This window comes from Balaenoptera musculus, chromosome 1 (assembly GCF_009873245.2).
Source record: "Balaenoptera musculus isolate JJ_BM4_2016_0621 chromosome 1, mBalMus1.pri.v3, whole genome shotgun sequence".
NCBI lineage: Eukaryota > Metazoa > Chordata > Mammalia > Artiodactyla > Balaenopteridae > Balaenoptera > Balaenoptera musculus.
Window position 1 is genome coordinate 116,667,725 of NC_045785.1, and position 16,221 is coordinate 116,683,945.

The following is a 16,221-nucleotide window of genomic DNA, read 5'->3' on the forward strand; positions in this document are numbered from 1 at the left end:
TAAACCCAGGATTGCTGGGCCAGGAGCCAGGAGCCCAGATCCCGGAGAGTTGCTGGGTGCCTGGGAGCTGGAGCAGAGCCCAGGGGCTGGGCTGGGTCCCGCAGCTCCTCCTCACCCTACCGGGCCTTGGGGCGCTGTGTCAGGCAGGCCTCACCCTGCTGTTCTCCTGAGATGCTCCCCACATTGGCTGAGGCAGGAGGGATAGGAATTTTGACTCTGTGATGAACAAGCACATTTAAATGGGAGGAGCCTGGGAGACAGGACCCAGAGGAGCCATTTGGTTAAAGTGAAAACTCTGGCCTCTCACTAGAGCATGTCTCCTAAGAGCATGAGAAAGGAGACTCTGATTCCCTTTCTCTCTCTCTCTCCCTCTCTCTCTGATATGCATTTAGGAACAGGGATCAGAGTTGTGGAGTCTGGATGTGGCATGGGGGGAGCAGGGCCCCACATGGACAATGGGCAAAAAGATGGGGCTTCCACATTCCCATAGAAGACTTTGTGTTAAGTGCATGGATCTGTGGGTTAGTGGTGGTCTACTGCACTCCTGTTTTCTCTGAACCCCTTTGCTGTATATACACATCCTGGCAGTTCTCCAGGATAGAGGCCCCAGCTCCTTCCTCTGGACCCACCTCCTTGGGCAGCTTCTACTCCCATCTTAGGGGTGACACCTGCCCATGATGGGAACTCTAGGATGCCCGTCAGGTCTCAGTAAATCATCGTTTCCTAGACTGTTCAGAGCCCACAATTCTATCTAAGGCAGCCTGGAAGGTGCTCTCGCAGGACTTGTGCTCCTGGGGCAGCGCAGTGAAGAAGGAAAGTAGTGACTGATTTTGGAGCCAGACCAACAGACTTTGACCCCTGGCGCCGTTACTTATAGCTGAGAGACCTTAGGTGAACCGCCTAACCACCTGGGCCTTGTTTCCTCATCTGTGTCGGTGGGTAATAGCCCAAAAGAGAGGCACTGGGAAGAGCAGACCAGGCTGGAAAATCAGTTTGCATAGTGCCTGGTGGTTTTCTTCCCTGTTCCTTCCCACAGAGCAGGGAGATACTGGGGGGGGGGGGGGGGGGGAAGAATGTCTTTTGTCCTCAGTGTCGTATAAACACGACCAGGAATCAGACTGTAAATCCTCTAAGTTGCAAAGGATGCCTGAGAGACTGTTTCACACCCCCCTTCTTCCTGGAATACTTGAACTATCAAAATTGCCTCAAGTCTCTCTAAAACAAAGTATGGCTTAAAACATAAATAAATACTTAAATGCATGAATTATTTTCCTCCAGGAATTTGCTGCCTTCCTGCTTTCTTCCAAACTCTCTTTCTCTTTCCCATTCTTCAAAACTGTAGAGCCTTCCTGCTACAACCTGAGAGACTAAGCAAGGGACAGGGATGGGGAAGAGAGTTCGAGGAACAAGAAGAAATCTGGGGCCAAGGAGAAAGATTGTGAGCACGAGGGAAAGAGTTGGGGTGGAGTGGAACCGGGGGAGGAAGATGGTTAGGGTGGGAGTGGAAGTGGGGACTACAGGGTGAGGCTTGTGTCTGGCCGGAGGCCCTGCGTCTAGATGGGGGAAGGAGGGAAAGACGAGAGGGCACAGGCCAGAAGGGCAACATCACCCTCTGATACTGGTGCCCCCACCCACGGGAGGAGGCGTGCATGAGGAGATGAACCTCCAGAGCCGTGACAGAGAGAGCCCCATGCTGGTCATACATCCGCATTTCCTCAACCTCCCTACCTGGCCACATTCCCACTGGGCAGATAACCCTCAGGCCAAGGAGAAAGTCATCCACAAATCTGCAGCCTCCCCTACTTCTTCTTCAAAATCTCATCACCCTCCTGACCGCCCCAGGTCCTTGGGCCAGTGTCGCCCTGGTGCCCTGCACACGTCTCCACACACCTGGCACCAGCTTCCCCTCCTACGTGACCAGCACGGCCCTGGACTGGGTGGCGGATGCTGAGATAAGGCCAAGGAGGGGAAAACCACCCAAGCCAGGAAGTTACACAGCCTGGTTCCCCCGGCAACCCAGCCACAGTCGCCAAACAGTACAGCGTGGGGGGGTGGGGACAACTCCCGTTCAAGGCACAGCCAGGGCTGGCTCAGACCTCAGTTTTCTTGTTGGAGAAACTTCTTTCTCCAAATCCCCTAGGACAGTGTTGCTGCCTAAGAATTATGGGGGAAGCCAGTTTGAAATGCAAATTCAAGACACCACCCCCATCACCTCCACCACAGATTCCCGGCCTAATAGGTCTAATAGGACTAACTAGAATCTGCATTTCTAACCAGTACCCCAGGGGATTCCAATGCTCAAAGTCTTAGAGGGTAGCTGGGTTGGGGGAAAATACAGGATGGGGCCTACAGTCAGCCCATCCCCAGGGATGCTTGCCATGGGTATTTTCAACACCCGGCGACTGACCAGGAGTCCAGAGACCTGGATTCTAGTACATGCAGAACCAATTCAAAACCATGAACTTGGGCTGAGCTCCTCTTGGGCCTGCTACTAATGTTCTGAGAACCATGAGCCATCTAAAGACACATAGGGTGTGCTTTCTACTCTCAAGATCCCTGGGACCATGGCCCATCACTTTCAGTCTCTCGGTCTCAGTTTCTCTCTTCTCCCCAAAGGGTATAAAAATATTCAAGCCTTCCCAAGAGGTGACAAGTCTCCCTGGAATTAATAGATATGGAAGTGCCTTGAAAATACAGCTCTCAGATACCGTCCTGGGGGCTGTGGTAGTTTTTATGGCTGGAGGGAAATGGTAGGCTGTCAGAGGGCTCCAAAAAGTCAGGGGGCCTTCAGGACAGAAACCCCAAGTTGCAAGATCAGGGGCTGGGCCTCAGGGTCTCTCAGTTCCTTTCTGTGGCTGCCAGATCTCCGTTTGCCTTGGAGAGGTGGCTGGTGCAGAGCTGAACTTCCTGCACTTCTTCCTAAGCCAGACCCCTCCCTTCCTCACTGTGGCCCTGGCCTCCACCTACAGAAAAACCACAGTTCATGCTGGCTGCAAGCCGAACCCTTCCCCAGGGTCAGCCACCAAGCCAGGGAGCTCCACGATGGGGTGAGCAATTAGCTTGGACTTCTTCTGCCACAAGTTTTAAGTCCCAGTTCAGCCACCTGCTAGGTAGGTTCTACAAGTTACTTTTGCTCTCTTAGCCTCAGTTTCCTCATCTGTAAAATAAGAGAGAATAATATTCTGTGGTGGTGGTCAAGCCCCTTCTCCTGGATTTCCCATCCTAGCCACAGACACCATTTGCTTAGTGGCTGAATCCTGAAGCCCCTCTTTCTGGATCCCTCGCCCCCTTCTTCAACTCTGCACAGTCAGAGTACTAAACAATATTGAAATCCAGTCTCTTCTTTCCATCCCCACTGGCCCTCCTTCCCCAGGCCGCTCTTGCTTCTGCTGTGACTGCTGCAGTAACCTCCTGGAGTTGGCCTGCCTCACTCACCAGTCTTCTCTAACCCTAGGCCATTCTCTACCCTGCAGCCTAAGGAAATCAGCTAAATTAAAACCCAACTCTCATCTCCTCATCCCCCTGCTTAAAATCCTTCAATATGTCTTCCCCTGCACTTAATGAAAGGTCCAAAATTATTCATTGACATTGAAGGCCCTCTGATGATGTGCATTTCTCAGCACCCACCCCTCCGGCCTCTAAACACACCCATTCTACTGTCCAGCCCTGCACATTCCCACCTCCAGCCCACACCCATGCTGCAGATCTGCGGCGGAGACCCGGAGACTGCTGTCCTCTTCAACACTACTGGCCTCTCCCTTATGCTTCTAATTATCCTTAAATCCTCCGTTCAGACCTTCCAGAAATCTTCACTGATGCCCCTCCCCGTGAGGCTGGGTTAAGTCCCCTCCTCTGGGTTCTCACCTAGACTCCCCTTAGCACGCCACAAATCACATTATAATTGGCCCTCTGCTCTTCTAGCTCCTCCCAGGAGGGCACAGACTGTACTTGTTTTGTTGACTTCTGTATCCTCCAACACCCAGTAGATGCCTTGCCCTGAATAGGTTCTCAATAAATATTTTTTGAAATAATGGAAGAACAAATACAATATACAGGTAAAGCTCTCAGCAGAGTGACTAACAGATAAATGGTGAATCATCGTCGTCATCATCACCGTGATGGTTCAGCCCCGCACCGAGCTACATTTCTCTCATGGAGACACAACTCAAAGTTCAGGCCCTGTCCACAGCGGGGCGAAATGGTGTGGCAGCCCCAGTGTTTGGGGAGATGCTTGTATGACCCACTCCCCACCTACCCTCCCCCAGTGATGTTGATCTGTCCCCACCCAATCCCTGGTTCTCACCCTGACTCAGACTTCTTTGCCCACCCCCACTCCAGGCAGAAGAGGAACAGCCCCTTCACCTCCCCACTGAAACTTGACCTCTGACCACAGAGCCAGTGACTACTCCTTCTTCCGGAGGAGCAATCCCACCCCCACCAACCAGCAGCCCCACTCCCCCCAGCAGATCAGGGGAGAGGATCCCTGAGACACGTAGCCTCAGCTCACCATGACATCACCACCATCCTCCACCCCAGAAATGATCCAGGGCTGCGGGAGGCTGGCAAGTGATCCTCCCAAAGAGCCCTATTTGCATTTCTCTAAAAGCACATATCACTGGCTTTCTGAATTATCATGGCTCCTATCCATGTTTTACCTCCCCTACAGGACTAGGTACTTTTTGAGCAAAGAGATCATGTATTAATAATCTTCATATCCCCCATAAGGCCTGGCATAGGGTAGAACCCCAATAATTGTTGAACAAATGAATACATGAATGAAAAAATGGGTGTATATATGAGTGTTCCCAGCAGAATTGCTCATTTTCCACCTTAAGAAGATGAGATTTGTCCTATTATTGAAGACCTTCCTCCTGACCCTTAAGAGAATCTAGAGGCGAATAACACCTCAGAGTCAAGAGGATCTTTTTTCCTTGTTTAACCTAAATGTCTCTAGGTGCAACTTCAGTGCATTGTCTTTTAATCTACCTCCCTAGCCACTGGGACTAAAACTCCTTTCTTCACAAGGAGACCGTTACTAATTTACTTTTAGCCTTCTCTTCAACAAATGTAATCCCAGGCCCTTTATTGCTCCCTCCCTGGGGCCCTACTGTCCAGCCCTTTCCCTGTTCCACTGGTCCTTGGGCTTTTTGCCAAGCTCTCAAAGGCCTCTCTGGGCTGCACAGGCAGGAATGGACATATTGTTCTCCACGGAGCCATGTACAAACGCTCAGACGCTTACGCTCTGCCTACACACACCCGACACACACCTCTCTGCACCCCCAGTCCCCAGTCCTTGGTAAACACATACTCACAGGCAGCCTCCACACATGGTCACAGTTTCATCTCCTCCCACCCGCACCCCCTGAGCCCTGGCCCTGTGAATTCTCACACACCTGGACGCACACTCAGTGCACATGAACAGACCGCACAGAACTATACTTTTCCCCAACAGGTCAGCCACACTGGGAACCCCTCTTCCTCCTCCCCCTCCTCCCCTCCCCCTCCCCCTCCCCCTCCCCCTCCTCTTCCTCCTCCCTGCCTTCCTTCTCCAGCTCTCCTTCCCATCAGCCACCATGGGCCAAGCCTACTTTCCTTTACCTCCACAGTGATTTTCCACTGCAAGGCTGAAGGCAAGGAGTAAATGAACCAATGCTGGCTCCTACCTCTTCCTCCTGCCCTCTTCCCATTTTTTTTCTCCCAAATCCTCAACCACCTTCCATTTGCCCGGAGCACACAAACCACCCTCCATCCCCTTCCCAACCTCCACTCCTCAGGCTATAGGGAGAACCGGCTTCTCAGGTTTTTACTTTTGGGAAATGAACAATGAGGAATCATTGGAAACTGACAGGAAATGAGGAAGCATTGGAAACTGAAATGGAAACTGGTTTCATTTCAGATCCAATGACAGGCTGGGTCGCTGGGACCCTGGGCTGGCTGGGCACCAGACCAGGCGATTCAGGAGCATGAGGGCAGTGTGATATTCACTCATTCATTCGTTCATTCAACAAATATTTATCCAGCACCTACAACATGCCAGGCACTACTCTGCATCAACAAAACCAACACAAACCTGCCCTTACAGAGTGTACATCCTGTGGGTGGAGACAGAAAATAAATAAGTAAAATACATTGAGTATCACGTAGTGATAGGAGAAAGGAGGGAAGGAGGATGGGGTGCAGGCTGAGAGTGGAGTGTGCAATTTTAAACACGGTGGCCAGGGAAGGCAGTATGTTTGAACTGGAAGGTGACATTTGAACAAAGACCTGAAGGAGAGAAAGTAGCCACAGTGACACCTGGAAGGGGAGATTGTTCGGGGCAGCAGGAACCGTCCTGCAGGCGCAGGGTGTTAGGGAACACCAGTGTGGAAAGCCACGGGGAATGAGTTGCTAGGAGATGGCAGGAAAAGAGGGTGCCACTCAGAGAAGCTTTTCCTTCTATTCCCAGGATTGGGACCCATTCTGGGCTCCAGGGCCCGATGGAGTGCCAGGAGAGATGAGAGGGGCCAAATTAGGGATGAAACTGTGATCTCAGATGGAACAAAATGCTGTAAAGCAAACAGAAAACAAAACAAAATGTTGAGGTGTCAGTGGAGGCCATTTCCAGAAGGAAGGCGCTGAACCTGGAGCGAAGTGGATTAAGGGGAGACGTGGAGGGGCCTCCCAGAGCTTGCTGGTGGGTGGTGGTTCCAGCAAGGAGGGAGGTGAGTCCCGTGGCTGAGCACCTCTCAAATCTAGTCCGGCTGAAGCAGCACAGTCTCAGCCAGCTCCCAGCCAGGGTGACCTGGGTTCAAAACCCCTGTCCGTCCACTAAATCCTTACGTGGCTTTGGGTGAGTTTCTTATCCTGAGACCCAGTATGCTCATCTGGGAACAAAATGAGGGAAATAATACAGTAATATCCACCTCGCGGACTAACGTGGGAATCTGCTGGAAGAAGACAGTGCTTCTCAGTCTTGGCTCTGTGGTGTGCCGGTCCCAGAAAGTCGTGAGGCCTGTGGCCAATAATTCATAGCTATAGTTAAATCAGAGAAGGGTGCAAATGGCTTGTTTTTTTAGTTTAAGTATCAATGAATTCAATGTTGTCTCTGCAATGACATCACTCTTCCTCACTGGCATTCCATGAAGGCTTCCCGAATGGGAGATAACGGGGTGGAGTGACAGCTAATCCCCTGGGAATTTGCAAATAGGCTGCACCCTATCTTATCTGTGCCACAGCCCAAGGGAATACAGCAGGCAAGCAAATACCATCTCGCCCATGGCTGGGGCTCGGATAAGGTGGAGAGGCCCTGAGCTGATGCCTTATGTACAGCAGTGGCATGGGGCCTGGCACACAGTAGGTGCTTCTTGGCAGAGGGAACCACAGTGGGGTGGGAGAAAGGAGAATGGGAGCTCCCTTGTTATCCACCACTGCACAATTTGTCACCTTCAGGCACAATGTTGTGGCTTTCCCATCCTCGGGAAATAGAGATACACTGAAGTAGACATGGGGAGAGGGACAGTGGAGGCCAGGCTGGCTGATGCTTGCGGGAGCTGAAGTGGGGGACTGGCCCAGGGCCTCTAGGGAGACGCAGGGTCGGATGGGAAGGCCGTGGGGTTGGAAACTACAGGTGGAACATTCATGCCTGGGTCAGGGCTAGGAGCTCAGGACAACCTGACCCCAAAATTGATTATTGTGGTCCAAGGTCACCCATCCAGAAGGAATGCTGCTAGGCTCTCACCAACAGGCAGCTCACAAGTGCCTGAGGTGATCAACAAGGCTTCCTGCCTCCAGCCAGGACCACCAACTCCTTCCTGCTCACTCATCCCCCAGCTCGCCAGATCCTCACCACCGCAACCCCTACCCGTGGCCCCCAGACTGGTCTGGCCACCAGAGGCCACCTTGCATCAAGCCTGCCTGAGGGCCTCCCACCCAGACACTTGCCAGGACTCAGGGCACCTTCCTGCAGTGGCTGAGAACTGTTCTGGCTGTGGGAGGGGCCCAGCCAGGAGCACCTGGGTAGGTGCCGGCCCCCCTCCCTGTGGACCCTGCCCACGTATGCTGCCATCATGGCTTCTAGCCCGAGGGCAGCTGGGAGGGCCTGTCCCTTCTCAACCCCACCCCTAAACCAAGTGAGAAAAAGAATGGGAAGGAAATCGATGATGGGGAGATGTGTGTAACCTTTCATTTCAAAGCCCTCTTCCCTGGAGCCAGTCACAGCCCTTCCCCCACACTCCTCCCTTCCCAACAGCGGACTCAGTGGCCCCAGACACAGCCAGAGTCCATCCAAAAAAAGACAGAGATTCTTTATTTAAATCAGCAAACTCAGATTCTTCAAGCCCCAGCCCATGGTGGGCAGCCTTCCCTCCCCGGTCCCCTCACCCCCACCCCTTAGCCACAGAGCGGGGAACGGAAAATGAGAAGCCTGAAGGCCTCTGCCAGGGCAGGCTGCCTCAGAAGTGTGGTGAGCGCAGTCCAGCTGGGGCTGGGCGGGCAGCCGCCACAGGCCCCTCCCTATAAATTAAGTCCCTGCAGCCACAGCTGTGGGCGAGGCGTACTTGGGGGGAGAAGGCCATTAGGCAGCATCCCTGACTCCCAGCCGAGGAATGGATTAGGGCACAGGGCTCAGGGGAAGAGAGGCCAGAGAGAAACAGAAGAGGTTTGGTGGGGAGAGGGGGTGATGCCCACCTAATTTTGGTCCCGGGGAAGAGAGGCCAGTTGGTCCAGTTTTGGTGGATTTGAAGAAGGGAATGTGTTAGTAAGCACAGTGGGGAGGCCACCGTCAGGCACCCCCAGAGGAGACAGGCCAGGCCCCCACCCTGGCAGAGGGGAGCGTGAGAGCTCCAGGGGCTCTCAGGGAATGTCACTGCTAAAATATATATATATATGTGTATATATATATATATATATATATATATATATATACATATATATATATATTAACCATTCACGGCAGGCAGGGGCAGGGCTGTGGGTGGGATCAGAGGATCTGGCGTGGCATCCCGTAGCCGGTCATGCCTGCCTGAGATGCGCCGCGGTTGGTCCCCATCTGTAACCCAATCACATTCTTGCCCTCCTGCAGCTGGTTGTCTGAGAAGTTCCGAGGGTTCTCCTTGGATTTCCTGGGTGGAAAGGGAGCATTGGTTAGGAGGGTGGAGGCTGCCCCAGTAAATGTCCTCCGCGGACAGAGCACAGGCTTTCTTTGGCTTAAGTGCTGGTGCCAGCTCTGCCCTGGAGAGCCTTGAGCTCTCTGAAGCCACCCCCTCATCTCTCAAAAGGGACTGTCCCTTGCCATCCCGGGAGACGCGTGAGGATTAAGTGAGACGAGGAATGGGAAAGTGCTCTGCGAAGGGCATTTCCTAGGGACAGGAGTGGGCAGGTCACCACGCCGGCCCGGGGCCTGGGCTGTCCCAGCAGTACTCACTTGGGAAACCAGTTGGGATCTCCAGAGAAGAGCCCATTGTTCTGGGCTACCGCCAGCCCACCCAGGTTCATCAGTGTCCGCTGCACACAGGCCATGTTCTTTCCTGGGAAGGTGGAGGGGGTGTGTTGGCCTCAGTGGGTCTGGGGTCCTGCATGGCAGGCTTCCACCTCTATCACTAAGTCAGCAGGCCCAGTTTCCTAATTCTTTTACTCTTGGTCTCCCTACCCTTCTCCAACCCAACCCCCAATATGGCTAACTCCTCCATAAACACACACACACACACACACACACACACACACACACACCCACTCTTTGTCCTCAGGTGTCAGAAACCTGCCCCTTCTCCTCTGGTCTTCTGGATGACAGTGCCCTGGCCCTGACCCACCTTCCCAGAGGTCCACAGTCTGGAAGATGTCAGTGGTGTTGATGCCGTAGCGCTCGGCTGCTTGCAGGAACTGGGAGATCTGCTCCATCTGCTTGAAGGCCATGGTGGAGGCCTGGATCTTCCTCACTGGGGCCTGCCCCTCGGGGTACAGCCCATTAATGAGCTCACACAGCACCTGGGTGAGGACAGTAGGTGTGCAGAAGTGAGGCCCTGCCTACCACAGATCAGAATGTACCACCCTCGGCGCTAGAGACAGTGAACCGCAGAGGTGCCTCTCCTACCCGAAGACAGCTCTGACTCTACCTGGAGTGAGCATCAGGCCCTTCCTGCCCAGCCGCCTGCCTCTGAGCCCAGAGTGTAAACCGCGCTATTCCAGGATTACCAACTAGAGCACACCTCCCCCAGCTCTCCCCTTAGAGCTCCTCTTCCTTCCGTCACACAACACACGGCTTCCACCGCAGGGAGGCACGTCCACCCTCCCGCTTCCCTGGCGGGAGGGAGGGAAGCCGGGGGCCTCTGCACGATGAAGGTATCCCGGCTCAAGAAAAGCTGGGAGGGGGCTGCCCTCCGTTCTTCAGCTGAGACAATCCCCGGTCCCTCAGACCCAGCCCTGCTCTCCTGGCACTCCTGGTCAGAGGCGCCCAGCTCTCACCGTGCCGTCCTTGAGCCAGTTCTGGAAGTTCTCGCGCCCAGGCTGGGGCCGGCCCACATCCTTGCGGCACTGGGTGGTGATCCATTGGATCAGGATCTGCTCCAGGTCCGTATCATATTGTTTCTCAATCTTCTGCTGCACCTCCCGGCTCAGGCCGTAGGAAGGTCCCCTGTTGGCCATTCCAAAGGGTGGTGGTGTCTGGGGGAAGCTGGGGAGAGGACACATCCAGGCCTGTGGTCAGCGCTCTGCAGCCTGTGGGGTGGGGGATTCTGACACACACCATATCCCCAGGGTGGGCCCTGGTGGTGAGAACAGCCACCAAATGAGGGAAGTCTCACCTTAACCCCTGGACGTGGGCTAGAGTCTCAGTGCTCAGAACTCTAGGAGGTGTTAAGGCACCTCCGGGTTCTTCCACCCCTGTGACAGGTAGCCTGTCTACTCTACTGAGGCTTCCCATTAGATTTCATTTGAATGGTTCCACTGCTACAATGAAGTATAAAACCCACTGGAATAGAAAATAGGGTAAATGAGGCCAGGATTGGGGGTTCAGCCCCTCATTTGGGGTGGTCAGCTTTAGCAAACGCAAACTGGTCATTCTAACCCCAACCCTGCCTTTTCCAGTTCTGGGCAAGAGAATGATCTGGAAAGAATATGGAGTGGCTGGAGAAACCTATGTCAGGAGCTAGGGGACTGGACAGATCTACCCTTAATTAGCCACTGGGTTTTAATTGAACACCATTTGTGCTGGGGATTGTGGAAGACACAGAAGTCCTTGGTCCTAAAGTTGCCCACAGTGCCATCAGAGAGACAAAGTGAGCACATACGAAAGGGCAAGAGTTGTACATGATGAATATTAAACTACACAGTCAGACCATATGTTGTAGGAATTGAGAGAGGAGTATTGGCAGAAGCAGCCTGGAGGGCTTCCTGGAAGAGGTAGGTCTGAGTAGGTCCTTAACAGATTTCACCAGGCAAAGGGGCTTCCCATGAGAAACCAGGTAATACCTAATTCTACTTTCCTTTCTAGAAGCAGTGGTAGGCAGAATAATGGCCCCCCAAAGGTGTCTATGTCCTAATTCCCAGAACCTGGGAATGTTACCTGATATGGCAAAAGGAACTTTGCAGATGTGATTGAATTACAGCTCTTGAGATAGGGAGAGTACCCTGGGTCTCCAGGGGGGCCCAATGTACTCACGACAAGGGTCCTTATGAGTGAAAGAGGAAGGCAGATGAGTCAGAGTGGGAGAAGTGAGAAGGAAGCCAAGGTTGGAGTGACGCAGGGTCATGAACCAAGCAATGCAGATGGCCTCCAGAAGCTGGGAAAGGCAAGGAATGGAATCTCCCCTAAGTCCCCCGGAAGGAATGCAAGTCCTGCCAACACCTTGATTTTAGCCAGTGAAACCTAGCTCTACAAGATATTACATGTGTGTTGCTTTAAGTCACTCAGTTTGCGATAATTTGTTACAGCAGGAATAGGGCACTAATCCAGGAGCCTTGGGTGGCATTTTTAGGGAAACCCGGGAAGAGAGGGAGGGATGGGGAAATACACAGCAGGGTTTCTTTAACTTAGTTTGAGGACCTCAGTTAGGAAGAACTGGGTGGTTTCCTGACCACGGGCCTGGGTTGACAGCACCTCGCAGTGGGCAGTCTGTCCCCACCTGCCACCTCCCTGCCTAGGTCCCGTACCCAGAGCCCTGTCCTAGGAATGCTACCCATGCCAAGGGGGAGCCAGGACCCCACTTCCTGCCCCCATCCCCTCCCCATGGGCTCTTCTTTCTGCTCTGAGATAGAGCTGGCTGACCGTATGTAAAAGGGGATGCCCCAGGCCAGGCACCTCTGTTCAAGGACAGGGAAGGGAAACACTCCCTCTCCCCACCTCAGGCCCCAGCCCAGAGGAGTCACTCTGGCTCCCTGGGTCCCCTGCACAGCAGGTTGAGCCATCCCAGCACCCCCTCCCTGGGCCTCGGGGCAGGCCACAGGGACAGCAGCTGCCTCAAACGCCCTCCCACCTCTCAGCCCCGGCGGAGGTGCGGCTCGGGCCAGTCCCCTCCCCCCACTCCAACATGGCTGCTCCTTCCGACTGCAGCCTATTGGGCTGCACATTTCCGGCAGCGATCCTCCCCATAATGTTAAACCTCATTAAGACAACCCAGCCCCGCTTCACCCAGCCCGGAAGCCCGGCCAGATAAATGTCAGTCTGGGCCTTGACCCACACCACCAGCCCCATACACGGACTCAGCATGGGGAGGGCAGGCCGGGCCGAGTGGAGAGAGGGAGACAAGATTCCCTCCCCTCAGCCCAGCCCCAGCTGCCCAGCCGAGAGCCACTCGGTCTCCCTAAGCCTGTGACCCCTGACGCACAGGGCCACGGCTGGGAGGCTCAGAAGGAAGGAGAGGGGGGCCAGAGGCTGCTGCCACCAGTAAGCGCCCTTTTCCCAGCCCAATGTTCAGACCTCACTTGTGGGAGCAGCTTCACTGTGGTCACCCGGGCCTCAGGGCTGTGTCTCCGTGGATCCAAGTGGCCTGAGGCCCAGGGATCACTATGGCCCAGGGAAAGAAAGGACAGGAGAATGATTAACCCAGACACCAGGGTTAGGAGGGGAGCGCAGGACCGAAGAGTGACCCCTCCAGTGTCACCTATGGTATGGACGGGCAGGACAGACTCGGCCTCCCAGACCCACCTCTGGGTGGGTGTTGGGGGCCCTCCTAAACTCTGGCACCTGGGCACATCTGGCAAGGTCACAGACTCCAGCTGCAGTGTCTCGGCTCCACTCTGGGGCCATTGCCCTAGATCCCGAGGTGCCAGAGCCATAAAGCAGAGCTCTGGGAGGAGGCAGGCCAGACGGGCCCAGCCTGCCCACGGCTGCTCTCCCCACCCCCGCGAGCAGGCACACGCTGAGGGGCTGCGGCCGCTGGAGCTGGAGTGGCCCGCGCTAGTGACACTCGGGGAACCTACCTTGGCTCTCCCTTAAAGGAGGGAAGGTAGCCAGTTGCCTACTGGGGTGGGGAAAGGCTGTGTGGGAGACGCCCAGAGCTGGGGGTCCAAAGGGAAAACAACAGCTGCACAGCTTGGGGGGTGGATTGGCAGTGAGTAACCTAAACTCCAGAGCTGCCTACAGCGGTGGGAACAGCCCTCACTCCCACCCACAAGGTTACAACAGTTGGGAAAGGGGGAGGGGCCACAAAAGGCACTCCAGCCCTCAGCCCCACCCAGACCCTGGGCTGGAAGCTTACCTCACCCCACCGCCGACGCCAAAGAAAAAGCGGACATGGGGTGGGAGTAGGATTCCAGGGCTCCTGGCTGGGGTGTTGAACTGGAAAGACAAAGGGACTCTCCATTCATTGTACAGAGAGGACACAGGGGAACTTCCCAATCCAGAATTGGCATTAAGACTATTTTGAAAAGGCGAAACAGGGATACTTGCCCCCAAAGTGAAGTGCCACAGGGAGCGGGGGTGATGGGAGACCTATGACTGAGGGGCCACCTTGGGGCAGCCCCCTTGGTATCAAGAGTCAGCGGGCAGAAGAGAAAGCTGAAGCTATACAAACAGGAAGCCACAAAGCTTGCGCAGGAGGAGGGGTATGGTGGGGGCCGTTGCCATGGCTTCTGTGTACCAAACACAGGAATGGGGCAGGGTGGGGGCACCAGGCAGAAACATCCACTCGGCGCAGGAGTGGCGGGGAGGCTCCGAGTGGGGGCGGGGCGGGGGCGGGGCGAGGGCGGGAGCAGAAGTGGGATCCTTGGGAAAGGGGCCGCTTTACAGGTACAGACAGGTGCAAGGGATTCCTCAAGGAAGCAGCTGTGGAGGGTTCGGAGGGCGGAGAAGGGAGATTACAAGTTTTGGGGTAGAGAAATAGATTTAAGGAAATAGTTCAGGAGTAGAAGAAATGTCCTGGGAACAGAAGGTACATTCTGAGCTAGAGAGCCCCATAACTGAAAATCCTGGGCGGGAGAAGGGATGGGGATGGGGGTGGGGGAGAAGGGATGGGGGGTGGGGTGGGGGAGAAGGGATGGGGGGTGGGGTGGGGGAGAAGGGATGGGGGGTGGGGGTGGGGGAGAAGGGATGGGGGGGGGGGGGGGGGAGAAGGATGGGGGGGGGGGTGGGGGAGAAGGGATGGGGGGGTGGGGTGGGGGAGAAGGGATGGGGGTGGGGTGGGGGAGAAGGGATGGGGGGTGGGGTGGGGGAGAAGGGATGGGGGGTGGGGTGGGGGAGAAGGGATGGGGGGTGGGGTGGGGGAGAAGGGATGGGGGGTGGGGAGAAGGGATTAGAGGCCAATCCCCAGAGAGCAAAAGAGGGACCCAGGCTGTGGAGTGGGGGGGGTGGGGGGAGAACTGCACTTGGACAAAGACTTATTTGTTGATTCTGGAAGGGTAGGGCCCTTCTGGCCCCACCCTACCTTGGCCTCCTCGGCAGTCTTCCCTGTGGACTAGGAAGGAGAAACTGGGAGTGGGGTTAAAGACGGGGAGCTGTCCCTCTGTCTGGTGCTCTGGAGTCAGAAAACTAGGAGAGCCACAGGTCTCCTCCTACACCGGATCCCCACACCAGTCCATCCTCACTTCTACCCCGCTTCTTTCTGCTCACAGATACCAAGGTGCCCCAGAACTTCACAGATACCGGCTCCAGGAGACTCCAGGAGGCCTGCAGAGGGAGCGGGGGTCGGGGGGGGGGGGAGGTGGCCGTCCATTTCCGGTCCTGCTGGTCCGACCTCCACAGCCGCCCCCCCTCGCCACACCCTGGGCCGTTACTGGGATGAATCACCCACCGCCCGCCGCTGGGGTGACGCAGTGGTCTGGGCAGCCCGCCCGCCCGCCCGCCCGCGGCCACCACCGACTTTCCCAGCAGCAGGGGGCAAGGGGTGGGGGCATCGGCTCCCGTAGGGGCTGGAGGCCTGGAAAGCATCCATCCTCCCTCAACACCACCTCCAACAGGCAGGGCACGCTGGGGCGCAGTCAGGGCTGCAGCCTCCCAGATGTTTCAGGTCGGGGGGACCCTCCTGGAGGCGATTGGAGCTTCAACTCCCCGCCCGAACCCGGGAAGGCGAGGCCACTGCGGGACCCGCGCACGGAGCCCCCTCACCCCAACCCGCGACTCCGAATCCCCAGAAAAACGAGCTGCAGGAGAATGAACAGAAAGGTCGGCTTCGGGGACGCAGAGGGCAGGCAGCACCCACACGTGCTCCTGGAACTAGGAAGTGAAGTGTCGCTTCGGAAACACCGGCGGCGCCAAGCTGGCCAGGGTGGGCGCCGGGACCCTGTACGCTCCATCACTCGGGGCCAGCCAGCTAATCCCTGACGACCCCCTTTCCCCACCCCAGCGAAGACCCGGGGCTGGAGCCGGCGGGCGGGACGCAGTCCCCGAGTCCCTGATCCGGACGGACGGCCCCGTCTATGCACTCGCAACAGCGGCTGACCTCATTGCTCAACAATGCGGGGTCAGAGCCTGGGGACAGACCTGACAGCCCGGGGAGGGGCAGAGCAGTCAACGGACCCTTGCCTGCCAGCCCTTGATCACCAAGCTCACTGGAGCAAGTCGCAAGCTCTGGCTTCTAGCTTTCTAGAGACCCCTCCCTCCAGCTCACCTTTCACGCGGGCCGGAAAGTTGCGCACTCAAGGCGGGATCTGCAGCGCGAGTGAGGCGCCCGGGCCGGGCCCGGCCGGAGGTTTTCAGCCTGCTCCCGCCTCGGACGGGGCGGACCAGGGGCGGGGCAAGGGCCGAGAGGGTTTAAAGGCGCCGCAGTCCAGAAGCTGAGGGCAGTGCTTAAAAGAGAGGGGCGGTGGACAAGA

General features: G+C 55.9%; 1 protein-coding gene across 2 annotated transcripts; it reads right to left on the bottom strand.

The window, feature by feature from the left end:
* Positions 1-8,261: 8,261 nt before the first annotated feature.
* On the bottom strand, positions 8,262-16,134 carry TAGLN2 (transgelin 2). 2 transcript variants are annotated; one of them, XM_036857328.1, is made up of 5 exons: positions 16,017-16,134; positions 10,438-10,645; positions 9,786-9,960; positions 9,401-9,503; positions 8,262-9,098 (listed from the first exon to the last, which is right to left on the bottom strand). In XM_036857328.1, the coding sequence occupies exons 2-5, from the start codon at positions 10,615-10,617 to the stop codon at positions 8,957-8,959; spliced, it is 600 nt and encodes a 199-aa protein (XP_036713223.1). In that variant the 5' UTR covers positions 10,618-10,645; positions 16,017-16,134; the 3' UTR covers positions 8,262-8,956. The 2 variants fall into 2 exon arrangements, with proteins under 2 accessions (XP_036713223.1, XP_036713213.1); XM_036857318.1 differs by lacking the exon at positions 16,017-16,134 and having other exon boundaries at positions 10,438-10,662.
* Between the last annotated feature and the right edge of the window lie 87 nt (positions 16,135-16,221).

Excerpts from the sequence above, each read along its gene's own strand:
- TAGLN2 (XM_036857318.1), bottom strand. The coding sequence starts at position 10,662 with ATGTGTCCTCTCCCCAGCTTCCCCCAGACACCACCACCCTTTGGAATG. Across the intron at positions 9,504-9,785 it reads GACTGTGGACCTCTGGGAAG|GAAAGAACATGGCCTGTGTG; the intron begins GTGGGTCAGGGC and ends CCACCTTCCCAG. Across the intron at positions 9,099-9,400 it reads GATCCCAACTGGTTTCCCAA|GAAATCCAAGGAGAACCCTC; the intron begins GTGAGTACTGCT and ends CTTTCCACCCAG.